Raw genomic sequence first — 16,366 nt, forward strand, 5'->3', positions numbered from 1 at the left:
ACAGTCTCTCACGAAATGTAAATGTCCCCTTTTACCAGCTGAAAAGACTTCTGCTCTTTTTCCCAGGAAAAACAAATTAAAGAAAATTCTCGACTTACTGTCAAAATTCTTACCGTTAATGAAGTACTCCTGAAGAGTCATCTGTTCCCATGTAGCATACACAACCATACATACATCTTCCTTTTGTAGTTTATCTTTTACATGTAGTTTAAATAAAAATAAATTACTGAAAAATATTGAATTCCACAAAATATTTGCTTGGGCTATAATTAAGATTTTATTATATTAGCTAGAAACATCTTTTTTCTTTTTTCTTTTTTTGTTGGTTTGTTTCGAGTTTTTCTTCTTATTTAGCAAAAGAAAAGACTTTTAAATAATCTTTTACTCGTTTTTTCTTGTAGGACAATTAAATGAAACGCAGAAACATTAGTTAAATGTTAAAACAGTTAAAACATTTTGTGAATGTGTTTTCCGGAACGTTATGTACAAGAAAATTCCAGAAAACACAATCTTTATGAGGAGCACAAACGCGCAGCAAGAGTATCGCGAGTTTTTTCGTTTATTCGCGAGGGTATGACGTAGAAGCACACGCGGAAACTGTTTACCCTAGCAGCGAGCGCTCGTTTGAGCAGCTTTTCGAGGAAAAACACGTTTTTTAAAATCATTTTCTAAAGTGTTTCGTGTTAAAGTTAACTAGTCATAATGGGAAAAGCGGATTTTCTTTCACCCAAAGCGATAAGTAACCGAATAAAAGCCAAAGGTCTACAGAAGTTGAGATGGTATTGCCAGATGTGTCAGAAACAATGCAGGGACGAGGTAAGATGTTCATTAAATGGGTCTTTTTTTTAGGTGTATTCGTTGTACTTCTAAAGGATTTTAAACTCTAAACTGTGTTTTTGTTGGTGACAGAACGGATTTAAGTGTCACTGCATGTCCGAGTCCCACCAGAGGCAGCTACTGCTGGCCTCTGAGAACCCCACCAAGTTCATGGACTACTTCTCAGAGTGAGTTACGTCATGTTTCTTCTTCCGTCACGTTTGTGATTTAATGAAAAAGATCATAAGCCTTTATTCTTGTTGCTTTTCTCCCAGTGAATTCAAAAGTGACTTCCTGGAGCTGCTCAGGAGACGATTTGGTGAGATGGGGTTTGCTAGTCATCCAGATGTTTCTGCAGCAGCAGCTGTCTGTAGTCAGTTATAAGAATGTTTGTTGCTCCTTTCTCATCCACAGGGACCAAGCGAGTACACAACAACATCGTCTACAATGAGTACATCAGTCACCGGGAGCACATCCATATGAACTCCACGCAGTGGGAGACTCTGACCGACTTCACCAAGTGGCTGGGCAGAGAGGGTAAGCTGGTGTGAAACACTGAACTACAGGGTGGTCTGAAACCTACGAAAAGAATAAATATGGTCTGTGGAAATGCACTCTTGTGTTTTTCTTCTGTAGTAAAAGTGTTTTGATCACAGCCTAAGTGTTTTTGTGAGTAGTTTTCAGCAGGGTGAAATTAGGTGGGTGTTTATATATTGAGCAGCTTCGCTTTCAACTACAAACCACATCTAATCAATCATTTATGCAATGTTTTATTCTAAAAGAACACATTTAAATGACCAGTTAACAAAATAGTGTGTTGGGCTTGTTGATTGGACAGCTACGGGCTACTGATGGTGTTTCTTTTAACTGAAATGCTGGTAACAAGGGGAAGTTGCAGAAGTAGCAAAGATAGATGAGTTGAAATCCACAGCTACAGACAGAGCACGGGTAAGGTGAAAAAGACATCGTAGGCAGGGTGGAGTGGCTGCAGATGAGTGTCAGAGATGATTTGTGATAGAAGGAACACAGCAAGTGAAAGAGAAGGTTTACCAAATGGAGTGAGGCCTGCTAGAGAGCTGGAGGCGGCAGAATTGAAGATGTTAAGATTTTAATTCTGAGTGACCATGAGGGACAGGATTATAACTGAGTTTATCAGAGGAACGGCTCAGGTTGAGCAGTTTGGGGGCAAAGTTAGAGAGGCAATGCTGGGATGGTTTGGACATGTGCACAGGAGGGGCAGTGGATGTACTAGACAAAGGATGTTAGAGATGGAGCTGACAAGCAAGAGGAAAAAAAATAATCAAGGAAGACATGCAGAGGAGGATGCTAAGGATAAGGTGACACGGAGGCAGATGATCTGCTGTGGCAACCCTTAAAGGGAGAGGAAGAAGATTCAGCTGTGGTGAAAACTAGGTGAAATCAGTAATGAGTAGTTTTCACTTAGAGTCAGTATTTTTACCTTTCATCAAACCACCTGCTTCCACAGCTTGGGCAAAAAAAATTGACAATTTTTAAGGAGTGAAAAACCTGAAAAACTCTTTTCTTTGTATTATTGTAGGGTCTTTACAATATAAAGCACCTTGAGAAAACTGCTGTTGTGATTTGGTGCTATTTAGATACACAATTAAATTGAATTGGAAATTGATGTCCATTATGTATATGTAGATTGATGAGGCATTACAAATCACTGACTGGTAAATTGACAGGTCTCTCATCTAGATGTAACCTTTTTGCAGTTAATGCAAAGGAATATAATGGTACTTTAACCTTGTTTGAAATCGTCAACAGGTTTTTGCAAAGTTGATGAAACCCCCAAAGGCTGGTACATCCAGTACATCGACCGCGACCCAGAGACCATCCGACGCCAAGAGGAGCAGGCGAGAAAGAAGAAACAGGAGCTTGACGACGAGGAGAGGAGTGCCAGAATGATCGAGGAGCAGGTCCGCAAAGGCCGTGAAGGCAAAGGCACTGATGTGAGTACCAACAGGGCAGACCCAAGCCTCGTACTGTATTTGCTGGTTCAGCTCTTTATAATCAAGGTGGTTTTATTCTACAGGAAACTCCAGTCTACACAGAGCTCAAACGGGAGAGTGAGGAAGAAAAAGGTTTGTGTTTTTTCTTATTTTCTTAATACATTTGCTAGAAAGTTGTTTTTTTTCCCCCTCACCCTTACTTATTTCTGTCTTACAGTTGCTTTCAACTTGGGTGCCTGTTCTTCTGTCGCTGGCCCCTCCAAATCAAGGTACAGAGGTCTCTGTGTAAGATACATTAATGTAAAATACTTCAGCCTCTAACTGAGTGCTCCTGTCCTCCTTTAGTTCGGTTCTGGGTGCTAGTGCGCTTAAAGCAGCATCATCTTCGTCTTCGACCTCAGTAAAAAGGAAAGACTCCAGCTCAGACTTCAGAGGAGGGGAAAAGAAGAAGAAATCAGCTTTGGAGGAGATCATAGAGGTTGTGATTCTTGTTTTGTTTGCATTGTCTTCGGTTAACTGCAGCCAGGTTCATTGATCAGGTATGTGATTCCTTTTTGCACAGATGGAGAAGAAAAAACAACAGCAGCAGCAGCCGGTGAGAACTGATGACTGGCTGCAGCCCAATATTATAGTAAAAGTAATCACCAAAAGACTGGGGGAGAAATACCACAAAAAGAAGGCTGTCATCATGGTAAAGTATTTTCTTTAGATTTAAATTTGGGTTGCAGTGTGTAAACTTTAAAGGTCTGTGGTGCTTACATCTGCGGATCCTTTTCATTCATAGGAGGTACGAGACAAATACACCGCAGTGGTAAAAATGATCGACTCTGGAGACAAACTGAAACTGGACCAGAATCACTTAGAGACAGTTATACCTGCCCCAGGTATAAATCACAGCTCTATAAATCACAGAAAAACCGTTCTTGAAATGTTAATTGTTCTGGTAGTAAACCTGTTCTCAAACTTGCTGCAGGTAAACGAGTTTTGATCCTGAACGGTCCTTACAGAGATATGGAGGCTCTGCTAGAGGGCATTGATGAAAAACATTTCAGCGCTGCACTCACTCTTGACTCTGTAAGTATTTTGACCTTTCCGCTTTTAATCATCCAAAGGAAGTCCCTGTGATGTTAAAACATAGTTTTGTCTGTAAAAGTTAATGTACTTCTGTAGTCAAAAGTCTTCACATTGCTTTGTTTGTTCAATCAATATTACATATGAGTCCTTATGTTTATAAAGAAAAAAAGAGCTTTTGTGAATAACAAATTGCTTAATTTATTTTTTAATGCAGAATTCTCTTAAGCAATCATTTCTGATGGCACTGAATTAAACAGTGTTTAAACCATTAAAATTAGTAAGTTTGCTAATAATGATGGAGCTAATAGAAGCAGTCAACAGAAACAAAATATTAGCGCTGTTTTAACAGCACCCTCATCATCTGTGAGCAAATGCACCCTCTTCAGAGTGCGCCCAAATGCTTGTTGATGGAGCTGCAGAAGCTGGTGATAGCCTAACTTACTCAGCCCGATGGTGGACACGTACATGCTCATGCAAGTTAGCCGTGTTTGAGTACTTTTTTCGCACTATACGTCTGCACAAGTGGCACACCGCTTTGGTTACATCCTTAGGTTTACCTCTTTCATCGGGGTTAAAGCCAAAGAAATCCTAAATTGGCGACTTTATATATTTTTTTAGTGCTGTCAGCGTTAACGCGCCGTCATCACGACTAACGCGATTAACAATTAACCCATCTGGAGCGCAGACTGAGTCTAAATCCCTGAAATGTCTCTGTCAACGCATTTCGGCAGTTTGTCCAAATTTTGTTCATTCTGCGCTCCAGATGGGTTGAGAGCATTAAAAAATTTTAATCGTGATGACCATGTTTAAGCCGCATTAACGCTAACGGTGTTTTTTTTTTTGTTTGTTTGTTTGTTTGTTTTTGGGGGGGGGGGGAAACTAGTTCGTCCATGTTTGGACTTCTTCTGTGTTGTAAATGCGCAAATCAGTCCGTGCATAATTACATAGCCCCGCCCATCAAAAAGTCTGCACATGCACGAATATAAAAAAAGATCAGCTAAATGATTTAAGGTGTGTCAAACAGTTTAGGAATAATCTAATTTCACAGTATTCATTATATATTGAAAGGAAAAACATTTAGTCAGGCTGTAATAGGTCCGACTATGACCAAATTATTGCTCCCTGTTTTCAGGATTAATATTTTGGGTTTGTTTTAGGTATTGTCAAAGTTCTGTTCTGCTGTAGCCATTCAAATGTCTTTTCTTCTTCATCCTCAGGGACCTCAGAAAGGAAAGAGAGTGGACATTGCCTACGAGGATTTCTCAAAACTGGCCTGAATAAGCATACTTCCTGTTTAAACCTCAGGTAGCTTTTTAGCTGAAGGACTCTACTGTGTCAGAGTTTATTCCCCGGGAATCTCTTGTGTATGTCCCATATTTCACCTGCTTGAACAAACCAGAAGAACTTTGAGCAGTTTGTTTTTGTTTGTTTTTATTTAGTATTTGAGTCAGTTTTGACATTTCAGATGTATATTTTCTCAAAATAAATTTGACAAAAGTTACTCCTGGTGTCCTCTGGAAAATAAGATTAATAAATTTAGTTGCACATCAATGGAAAAAAAGACATTCCCCTTCACTCATATGGTTCTAATTTTCTCTACTGACCCCTGGGGATTAATAGCAGGACAGGGTAATTTAGTGTGGATCTGGCTTCTCAGGGCATGTGGAGGAAGCTGCTTAGATTTGGGACAATGTATTGTGAGTAGTGGCCGTCAATGAAGCCCTTCCCACTGTTGTGAATGAACCAGCAGTAGACGTTGGAGCCACGCTTCTTATCACGCCTGTAGTCCTTCTGCCACCCCCTGACACACACAAAAACAAGAATGTAAAGTTTTAACAAGAAGGTTTCTTATTAACATTTTTTTTATTGTTGTTTTTGTTTTTGTCTTTTTTTTTGTGGCTCAAGACATACCTGGTGACAAGCAGCTTGTTGCCCTTCACTTCCATAGTGGCCTCCTTCTTTAGGGGGTCAGCTCCTTTGTGGATGTCGTATAAGATGACCTCAGGCTCAATGGAAAACTGCCCTGTGGGACCACATTTTTAGCTTAAACTCTATCTTTGATATTTAGTATATTGTAAGCTCAAACATGAGCTGAATTAACACAAAAAGACAATATGAGAGCAAGAAAAGTTCTGCTTCAAATGCATTAGTACTATTGCATCTCGCAAGGCCAAGATTATTGGCCTTACGAGACTGGCCTTATGTGATTAAGTGTTGCGGTTGGTGCCAGATGGGTTGGTCTAAGTATTTCAGAAACTGCTAATCTGATGGGATTTTCCCAGAGAGCTATTTCTAAGGTTTACAGAGAATGGTCACCCAGTTCTCTGGGAGAAAAATTCATTGAGTTAGAGGAGAATGGCCAGACTGCTTCAAGCTAAAAAGGCAACGATAAATAAAATAACCATTTGTTACAACCAGCGTGTACAGAGAAGCATCTTGAATCTTGAAGCAGATAGACCACACCAGGAGAAAACCACAATGGTTAAAACTCCTGTCAGCTAAGTACAGGATATTAAAGCTATAATTTATACAAGCTCACCACGATTGAATACTAGAAAAAAATTGCCTGGTTTGAGTCTAACAACCACAAATAATACTTTGAACAAACAAAAACATGATGTTTTAAAAGTAGTTAAATAACTGGGATGTCACTTTTGACCAAAAGAGTCATGACTCTGATTTTTAATTGAGCAGTCTTAATTGTGCTTACTGAACTTCAGTGGTCTTCTTTGTACTTTGTATTGTATGGCAAACACTCCAATATTTATATCAATAATTACATCTTCTTCTGTTCCACATTTGCATGGGGTTCCTCAAGGCTCGATCATGCGGCCCATGCTGTTTTTATTATCTTACCTCTGGGCCATTGCTAGCTCCTTGATTAGTATCTTATAACACTGCCATGCTTTACTTCTCTATTAAACGTAACAATTTTGACAACATTAATGTTTGATTACTGTGAGGATACTGTGTGTTTCACTCCACCTAGACCTACCTATGAGTCCGTGGACTAGAGGTGAATACTGGTTCTCATTGGGAATGTAAATCCCAAGAAAGTCAACATTAACAGGGTGTTTCTTCCACACACGGTGAAGCAACACCATCACCTGGGTACTATTATTTATTGTGATGATGACATTAGAATTCTTTACAATGGAAATCCTTATCCTGAAATAGAAACAAAACAACTTTAGCCCAAAGGATCTGACAGCAAGGTAGAAACAGCAATTAAAGGTAAGTCAGCTACCCATCCTGTCTTATTTCAGCTGTAGACCCCCAGGTGAAGGAGTGGTTGTTTCTGCCATCAGTCATGGTGATCCCATCAGTACTGACAATCACACTGATTCCGTCCGGCTGGTAGTAGATGCCGATGGTGCCAAAGTAGGTGCGTTTGTTCACTTTCTTAGAGCCAATTAACTGACCATTCACAGTTACACCTTAAGGACAGGAGAGGGAGGTTAATCTATGAACTATTGTGCCGCATAATATTCAGTTAAATTTGGAATTTAATAGACTAAAGATTGAATAAATTAAAATTCACTTCAGGTCTGCAACATAAACTGTACATAAAAGATGGAGTGCTTTATTCATTTTTTTTTCTACTGACCAGCAGGGGGTGACTTTTCTGGTTACAAAAATAAGTCAGATTGTGAGGAAGCCTCTGACAAAATTACCTTTCCTCTTCCTTTTAATTCCTCAGAAAGCATTTTCCCAATGAGTCTAGGGATTTATCTTATTTAGCCTATTGCGGTATGCTGTTGTTTGTGAATTATAATGGCTACTAGAGAGTGGTTAGCGTCCTCTGGTTCTCTGGGTCCTCACATGTGTTGTCTAGTTTCAGAAAACCAAGATGGTGACTGCTAAAATGCTACCATTCTGACATAAAAATGAAAGTCCAACCAACCACCAATATCATTTTGGCTCCTTCAATCTTTTCTATACAGCTTATGATCTGCAAATTACTTAGAGAAGTCGTCATGGTTGTTTACAGTAGTAAACTGTAGATATAGTCATGATTAACAAAACACCAAAACATATTTCTTTGAACATTTACTACCTGTTCCACTGTCAGAAAGCAGGTTAAGAATATGACCGGGTTTGGAGTCAATGTTGAAGCAGATGTCCATGTTACTTCTGGGCAGATGGATGATGAAGTGAGGGTCGTTATCCACTGGAAGAGATGCACTGAGCTGGTTACTCACTATGTCGTGTTCACAGGGAACACTGCAGCTGGAAAGGTACTCATGATGCTTAGTAAGAGTGTGTACAGCCTGTATTACCAAGGTTAACCCGTTCTGGCAGAGTGATCTCCTCTTTTGGACCCTCCAAAACCTCACCCATTGAGGGTGCTGGGGTTGACATGACCCAGGGTGGAGGCTGGTACACAAGAACTTCCACAGGAGGTGGACCACTTGATCCTCCTCCTGTAAACATGTGAGAGAATAAAGTATTATATTTTGCATGTACAGCATTTCATTCATATATGTATGATCCCATTTTGTGCCCTTTTATTCTACATGTGCTTTAAATGCTTTAGGATCCTTTCCCTTCCTCATCTTCCTCAGCCATGTAGCACCTGTTTTGTTTAGTGTCATGCTGCCGTTTGCCATGCACCTGAGCAGCAGCCATGTTTGGGGTCCTTTGGAGAGTCAGCCAGCAACCTCTCCGTGGCGTCCCCGCTCTCCACTAGCAGAGCGGTGAACGGAGTGACAAACTGATGCTCCACAGCCAGAGTCATAATCCGCTGGGTGATCTTCCTCTTTTTGACAGCTGTTGTAGCCAGAGACCTGGAGGGGAGCCACACCGCAGCTGTCAAATACTGACAATTCCACAAATTTGCTGTTGTCTTCAAGGATATTTATATAGAAATCATGTTTTCTTTCAGGGGTTTGACTCTGCTTGTATTAGAGGGCCACTGACATTACTTGGTGTTATATTCCAAATGATATTTCCATGTCAAGCTGAGATTTGGCAATAATGATCAACCAGAAATGTCTCCTATGTATAAAGAAATGAAGCAACTGGTCAGCCGTCACCTTTCACTGATCAGCTGTTTAATGGTAAGGTAAGCCCACATCTGGCGGGCAAAGCCAGTGAAAGAGTGCTGCTGCTTGGCCAGCTCTGCGTCCAGCTCTGTGGTGTCGGCGTCCGTCTCCAAAATAATGTCCAGACGTGCCTGCAGGACGAAATGTACCACGGGATACTGGTAGTAAGGCTTCATTCCTTCATGTCCTTACTACTCGGGCTATTTTTTAAGTAAGCATGTTAGGTGTATGACTGGGTGTGTTGCACTTACAGCAGACCCCGTGGTGAGGCTGGTCAGCGTGTTGCTCTCAGACGGCAGCACCTTCCCAGCCACCACCAGCTCAGAGCCGCTGAAAAATTTATCAAAGTGATTCTGAGTGACTTCTGCAACTGAGTCCGCTTGGAATTGAACAGTGATTTTCCTCAACAGGGGAGAGGAAACCTGGCTATAAAACGCCTGTGGAGAGAGAAGAAAAGGAGGTGATAACCGACAGTTTTGATGGTTAAACGGGCCATCATTTTCTGCATCCAACAAAAAAGGTAGATTTTATCTTACAGGAAAAATCTGTTCTTTATTTGTACTGTGATTGGCACACCTTTTCATTACCAAACTGAGTCCCAGAAAATAGTTTACCAGTAAGTGGGAGTATGATGCCTAAAGATTAGATGCTTGAAGTAAAGGAATGCTTTGGACTTTAGGAAATTGGAAATTTGGAGGAAGAATGTAAGTGATGCAGAGTTGGATGGGGTTTTTTTGTTGTGTTTCCTTGCCGTACCCGTAGCTGCTCTGCTGCGTCGTGGTTGGCGTAGATCCTCTGAGCCATGCCCCTGTTCTCCATGGCAATACGTTCCAGGAAATCATAGTCCACGTCGAAACCGATGCCGAGTGAGAAGAGTGAAAACTCCTCCCTCATCACTCGCTTTACATTCTTCTGGATTGCACTGAGCTTGATCTCACCTGCAGAAAATTTGAATCAGCTGTTTCCATCTAAAACTACTTCTTCTACTCCACATTAAAGGCTTTAGAATCACCAACACCTAAAATCCTGGTATTAAAAGACTATACCAGTATTTCTATGACGCCTTCTTAACCACATATCATATACTGGATAAGAAAATGCAAACTTGTCTGCAGTAGGGCTGACTAGTTTATATGTCTTTGGTCAGATTAAGGGCTGAAAAATGAAGCCAATGCAGAATTTTCAAAACCTGCAGTTCTTTAAATAGCCATTTGGGGGTGGCTCCATTTGTGGCATGACCTCTTTGAGTGACAACTAGGAGTCAAAACAGGCTACTACCTGCCTGCAAAGCTTCACCTCAACTAGCCTGAGCCTTTTAACTGTTATTGTGTTGCTGCTGTGCAGTAAAATGGTTTGTTGTGTGGCTAACTGTACCAACAGATCATCCTAGAGATCTGTCTTTCAAATTTGGGGTTTGAAAATCTTCTGATGCTTTTTTAAAAATCTTATTAGCACTAATAGCTTGCTAACTCATCTTGCTAGGGTTAGCTGAAAGTGATGCATTCTTTTGTCCAAGTGTGGTCATTTCTGGCTCCAAAAGTCCAAGATGGCTAATGGGAATTATCTGAATCAGGCAGTCTTACCAACAGTGGGGTCTCCATCAGACACAAGAATGATCATGGAGACGGAGCGAGGGTCAATGACCCTGTGATTGGACGCTCTCACCAACATCTGAACAGCTCTCAGTAGGGCCTCGTTGATGTTGGTGCCTGCAGTCAGTAAAATCCAAACATTAACATTGGAATGGTCATTCGAGCACTCCTTTTGATAATAGTATAATAATTATTGTGTCATACCCCCATTGGGTTTAATGTTCTCAATGTATCTCTTGGCATCTGCAATCTGAATGGAGGAGCCAGGTACAAGCCCCTCACTCCAGCAGCGCACATTATGGTTAAAGTCTACGATGCTGAAGTAGTCATCGATGGTCAGGTCGTCCAAAATAGCTTTCATGGCCTGCACCGTCTGTGAGAGAAGCTTGGGTTTAAATGTATTCTGAAAAACCGCCACTGGGCTGCAGTGTTTTACAAAAGATGGAAGAGGTATGAAGATGGAGCAGAAGGAGCCAAAGTGCACCAAATGTTGACCAAAGAGTAAACAACTGTTGCTCACTTGCTTCATTTTGACCCCCCACATGGACCCGCTGACATCAATGACGAACACAATGTTTTTTGGAAGAGGGGAGAGGTTGGACGGAGCAAAGAAGTAAACAAAGTGGCCATCTGAGACCTGCGGGAATATGAAGAGATTGTCATTTCTAAAAGACTGTATCAATAAAATCGTCTTTTACATGATACTTGTAGGCTCAGTGTGTGATACCTGCAGTTCCCCAGCATTGCTGTCTCTGTTCACATCATATAAAACAGTAATGACACCTTCTACAGCGCTTTCTGTGCAGTTTTCACACTGCTTCTGTTGCTGTACGGTGGGCTTGAAGACAATGTGAGCCTGAGGACAAGAAGAAAAAAAGGGGAAAATATTTTTTTCAGTGTTTATTACTTAGTAAGTGGAGGTCTGTATATATATATATTACTAAAGTTTATTTTTTAATTAAGTCAGGATCACATTTATCAGTTAAAATGATATTTAAAATAAATTATTTATTTTTAATGTATTTATTTTTTTCAGAATTAGTTTTATAGCTTTCTAACAAAAACGGTTCCGTAAAAGTTTGCCATGAGATCAAAGATAAATTAATATATTAAAAGTAAAACAAACATTTTCAGCTTTATGGCACTGTACTCATGGGTTACTTCGATCTCATGGATATTTATTTAAATTCAAAAAAGAGGAAGAAATTAAGATACTAAGAAACTGATAATTACAATAGGAAGACAAAATAATGTTATAATAACAACAAAACAGCTAATCTTATTATATTGTAAAGGTTTATATTTTACACATATACACATATTTCTGGTGTTACCTTGTCTTTGGTGGACGTTACTTTAATTAGATCTGCAAATTGTGCTCCAAAGGTGTTTGATGCCTTTACTGTTGCAATTCCTTGTGGCTCAAAGATGTACACGTCCACCTGAAATGTCACTGCATTAGAAAGGATCGCCAGGTGAAGTGCACGTCCACATTATTTGTGACCTTCTCACCTGGAGCTGTGGCACCAGCCTCCCTGGCTGCAGGTGCAGTGTATGCTCGTAAAGATTCAGCTTCCTGTGCATCATCTCCTGGTAGTGCAGCTCAAATTCAATATTGCTGCCTGAGGGCACATGGACCTCTGTTTTAAAGGTCTCCATGTCCTGGGAATTAGTCCTGTGAAGCAGAAAAAAACAAAAGAGTTTAACTGACAAGCTGCACAAAGGAGATGAAACCGAGAGGCTGTTTTGCTCCTGCACCTGATGATGCCGGCTGCCTTGTTTCTCGCTCTGGCCTGAGCGTACAGGTTCCTGGCCACCGCCTTCTCCTTCACTGAGCCCACAAACGTTATCCCATTCACATTCCTGAAGGGAATATACGGTTCAATTATATCTGCCCCTTTCACTGGATTGCTTGCACTGAGTGAATCTGGGCTCACATTGTGAAGTTGGTGATGAAAGCTCGTTTTGGGATCTGGACGTTGAAGGCAATGCTCTGGGGAGTGGAGCCTGAATTGACCACAGAGCTCCTGACGATGGTGTGGGAAAACCGTGAAGTGATGCGGCTTTCCACTTTGTAGCTCCTGACGGTGATGTCATCTCCACGGATGGCCTGTGCAGAGAATTAAGCAATATCTGAACGAGATTTTGAAATTTCCCGCACGTTTCATAGAGATGTTTAGCTTTTCTGATCAGGATCGTTTTTAACTTTGTTTTCTTTTGTTCACCAAGTTTTCCTACAGTCAAGTTTTCATAAGAGGTCTTTCTCTAATATTATATACTTTAAACCACAAACTCATTGCATTCTGTAGCAACATAAATCAAGTACAGTGCCTTTAATAAAGTTCTCTTTATTAATAAAAGATATTTGGGTAAGATTTGATCCCTAAGTGTCTCTACTTTAAGACCCAAAAGTATCAGATATTTCCTAAATGTTCATGGATTTGATCTTAATGCTTTTTTTCTGTTTTTAAATTACTTGCTCAAAGGCAGGGATGTGTCTAACCCATGGGGTGTCGGCACCCTAAAAACACCCTAAAAACTGTCTTCCATCATGTATATATGATAAATAAAGAAGCCCCTTTAAACATTTCTGTGATTATTGTACAAAGCTACATCATTCATTAATATGATGCATATTGTTTTGAAAGTATTGCAGTATTACAGTTTTAATTAACGAAAGGGTCTGAAAACTCCCAAATACTAGATAATGGCTCGGATTATTAAATGAAGCTAGTTTTTCACAGTGTATTTTTGTTTAATGTAATACATGATTTCCCACGAGCCCACATGACTATTATTGTCCCCCTCCCAAACCCCGGCCCCCATGGCCTCACAAATCCTGGAAACACCCATGTAGAGAGACATTAACATCAATTATTCCCTGTTAACGTATTTTGCTGCTGTTTAAGGTATAAGAAAAAAGAAAATCCAGAAAGAAAAGTCAGACTTCACAAAACGTTTCCGCTAATTTAGCTTCTAAAGCAGAGAAACAGGGACAGCAAAGGGAAGCAGAGCAGGATTTACAGTGAACAAAGTCAATAACCTGTCAGTCACGAGGATCTCTTCAAACAGCGTATTGATTATCAGATAAGGTTAAACTCTGTCACAGTAGAGACTGCTTGAACAACAAGCGAGGGGTCATACCTCAAAGTCTTCCTGCTCCTCACTGGTCAAAATCGCTCTCTGAAATACACACAGAAGTGATCAGACTATCTTAATGTGCTCTCTGAGGTGAGATCATACATCAGTAACTGTTATTAAATTTGAGCAGATGTAGAATTTAAAACTGGATCAGAGTGGCTTTGTTTGCTGAGCTTTTGTTTATTTTTGAAGAATCAATATGTGAATTCCATGGATTGCCGAATACAAGCGTTGCAACATCAGTGAGAAAGACAAACCCACATTTCAAGACTCTTTATGCAGTGTGCAGGTAAAATAAAAGTCCGACTTTTGAAAAGATGCTCTCACCTTATGTCTCTCCCGATGATCCTGCATCTGTGACTAGCAGAACAAAGAAAATGAAAGTAAATAAAAGATCTTTGGAAATGTTTTCCAGTCATTTAACGTCATTTAGACTCATTTCAGAGGTCAAAAAACTCTGATTTGCCTCTAATTTGAAGATTTCTTTTAGTTTGTTTTCATTTTAGCCACAATAAATATAAACATGTAAGAATCTTTCTTGATAGTATAACAATAAGCACGAATTTCAGGGAATAGCTGCTTGTAATTTGTTGTATTTGGACCTGTTGCAGGTCAAATTTCAAGACAGTGATTTAGATTTAATCTTACATATTTTATGCAGACTGGCTGTTACATGGAACACAAGTGGCTCTCTTGTAACATCAATGAAAAGCATAAAATTCACTTAAAATTACAGGCGTAAAAAATTGTGTCTTCAATATGAGGCCAAGACTACTAACACAGTTTTACTTAAGCTTAAGCTTGAATATATATGTAAATGTTTATTTTAACACCTCCCAACTCACCATCTCGTCCTCCCATTCCCCGTCTATCACAAACTCAAAGCAGCAGCCCTGATGAAGGAGCAGGAGCCCCAGAAGTAACACCTGAAGATGCCTCATGTTTCTAGGTCTGTGGGCTCGTGTGCACATATCCTCACACGGAAAACACACAATACAAAACAAAGCAGTGGGAGAGAGAGAGAGAGAGAGTCCTGCAGGGGAGCAGAGCTGAAGACCGAAGGTTAAAATCCACTGAAGTGATCAGCCACAGTCAATATTTGTTGTGTTTCATGTAACCCACACTGCAGAAGGAAACTTTGAAACTCGGCCTGCAGTATGAGCAGGATAAAAAGGACAGGTCTGAGTCATTCACAGGTTAAAGAGGGCGCTTCAGAGCTGAACATCAGGGTGCACAACTAACCAGGAACCATTCTAATGTGTTTCTGTTGGAAAGCCAGCTTTGCAAAATGAGCATTTTCAGGACTTGAATCAAATAGGACAAATAGTGTCTCGGCTTGGCCACGAGATGGCCCCAAAGTAAACCCAACTGCTGACAGCTTCATGATAAACTTTTGACCTCCTTAATACACTCATACTAAGCATTTAGGGAAATACTGTGAGTAGACTATGTAAAAATGTGCTGCACTTAACGAATTTATTAAACCACCACGTAAGGTTCATGCCACACATGCAGCACTGGTAATTACCAAAATCTTTATTTTAATGTTTCTGTAATGTAACCAGTATGTGTAAGCGCTTTAATCACAATGTTTTAAATGGTTACATATAATGAATGTTTTCCATTAATTTTCAAATTTATTTAAAAAAAAGTAGTAAATTACTTCTTTAAAACATTTTATTAAGATACCAAATTACAGTTTTTACATTTGTTTCATTCTTGAACAGAAGAAATTGACATTTAAGTCCAGCCAGCTCGATACAAGTATAAATACATGAATTCAGTTTGTTATGTAGCTAATAAACAATTTTTTTTTTAAATTTATAGCACATTTTTGACAGATTTCTAAAATATTTGTGTTCTCTTGGTTTTCTGACAGGGGGTCAAATAAATGTGTAAGCACTGTAATTTTTTTTAAGCCAGAGATTAGTCCTGTAATTGTGATAAAGTATTTTAAATTATAAGGAATGTGAAGGAATGTCATGCTAAGTGATAAAGCATGTAAAATGCATCTGTCGGCTTCACAGATAATTATTCAACATGTCAAGACAGATGTGCTGTTTTGTGTTTTCTACCTTAAATGTTCCTTTTACCAAAAATTCCTGTGTTTAAAATAGTTTCAAACCTTAAAAAAATAAAGTAAACCCATCAACAGAATAAAAAGATTTATAAAGTGTTGAGTTAAAGAGGTGACTGTAGTTAAAGGGTGTGCTGTACTTTTGTGTACACAGTAATTACTATTTAAAGCTGTAGTCGCTGTAAGAACATTCTTCTGTACCGTGATTGGATGAAAAGTTAATAAACAACAGCAACTGCTAGTAAAATTCTGCCACCTAGTGGTGAAGAATATATTTTATATCTGCCAGCGCTAATTCGAAACGGTGTCTTTAAAACACTGAAATATGAGCGCACACACAGAACCTTTGAACACATTCTCTAAACTTTTCTTTTCAGTTCATTTCACAGTGGTTTTGGTCGCTTCTGGTTAGTTTTAAAAATGTATAGTTTTAGTTGACATTTTATTATTTTAGGTATTTTACAAGGTTCAACGCGAATATTACAATACAAACAAAACTACTGAAGACATTTAACTCACACTTTTGTACACATCCAGTCTCAATGTACATGCCTGCAAACTGAATTTGCAGCAGTGATTTAGATTTAGAAGATGAAGCGCTCCCTCCCGAAAACACTGCGTCTCTCTCCTCCGGTGGGTGGGCGTGTT

General features: G+C 39.6%; 2 protein-coding genes across 3 annotated transcripts; one reads left to right on the top strand and one right to left on the bottom strand.

The window, feature by feature from the left end:
- The first annotated feature begins 540 nt into the window (after positions 1-540).
- Positions 541-5,364, top strand: kin (Kin17 DNA and RNA binding protein). The gene is made up of 12 exons (XM_004569986.4): positions 541-816; positions 910-1,004; positions 1,092-1,135; positions 1,231-1,353; positions 2,605-2,789; positions 2,873-2,921; positions 3,007-3,058; positions 3,135-3,267; positions 3,352-3,480; positions 3,574-3,673; positions 3,763-3,863; positions 5,081-5,364. Exons 1-12 carry the CDS (start codon positions 703-705, stop codon positions 5,138-5,140), a joined length of 1,185 nt encoding a protein of 394 aa, XP_004570043.1. The 5' UTR covers positions 541-702; the 3' UTR covers positions 5,141-5,364.
- itih2 (inter-alpha-trypsin inhibitor heavy chain 2) lies at positions 5,278-14,675 on the bottom strand. 2 transcript variants are annotated; one of them, XM_023154017.3, is made up of 21 exons: positions 14,487-14,675; positions 13,969-13,995; positions 13,645-13,683; positions 12,438-12,610; positions 12,259-12,363; positions 12,013-12,175; positions 11,835-11,942; positions 11,228-11,356; positions 11,021-11,137; positions 10,705-10,873; positions 10,492-10,617; positions 9,665-9,846; positions 9,160-9,345; positions 8,900-9,039; positions 8,478-8,650; positions 8,144-8,287; positions 7,921-8,034; positions 7,111-7,300; positions 6,859-7,031; positions 5,775-5,886; positions 5,278-5,664 (listed from the first exon to the last, which is right to left on the bottom strand). In XM_023154017.3, exons 1-21 carry the CDS (start codon positions 14,610-14,612, stop codon positions 5,517-5,519), a joined length of 2,844 nt encoding a protein of 947 aa, XP_023009785.1. In that variant the 5' UTR covers positions 14,613-14,675; the 3' UTR covers positions 5,278-5,516. The 2 variants fall into 2 exon arrangements, with proteins under 2 accessions (XP_023009785.1, XP_004570045.1); XM_004569988.5 differs by having other exon boundaries at positions 13,969-14,001; positions 14,487-14,674.
- Positions 14,676-16,366: the final 1,691 nt, after the last annotated feature.

This window comes from Maylandia zebra, linkage group LG17 (assembly GCF_041146795.1).
Source record: "Maylandia zebra isolate NMK-2024a linkage group LG17, Mzebra_GT3a, whole genome shotgun sequence".
NCBI lineage: Eukaryota > Metazoa > Chordata > Actinopteri > Cichliformes > Cichlidae > Maylandia > Maylandia zebra.

Bases quoted from the DNA above. Each gene is read 5' to 3' on its own strand.
- kin (XM_004569986.4), top strand. From the start codon at position 703: ATGGGAAAAGCGGATTTTCTTTCACCCAAAGCGATAAGTAACCGAATA. The intron at 1,005-1,091 runs GTGAGTTACGTC...CTTTTCTCCCAG, and splicing joins TTCATGGACTACTTCTCAGA to TGAATTCAAAAGTGACTTCC. The intron at 3,481-3,573 runs GTAAAGTATTTT...TTTCATTCATAG, and splicing joins AAAAGAAGGCTGTCATCATG to GAGGTACGAGACAAATACAC.
- itih2 (XM_004569988.5), bottom strand. From the start codon at position 14,612: ATGTGCACACGAGCCCACAGACCTAGAAACATGAGGCATCTTCAGGTG. The intron at 13,684-13,968 runs GTGAGAGCATCT...TGTGTATTTCAG, and splicing joins ATCATCGGGAGAGACATAAG to AGAGCGATTTTGACCAGTGA. The intron at 12,364-12,437 runs GTGAGCCCAGAT...TATTCCCTTCAG, and splicing joins TTCATCACCAACTTCACAAT to GAATGTGAATGGGATAACGT.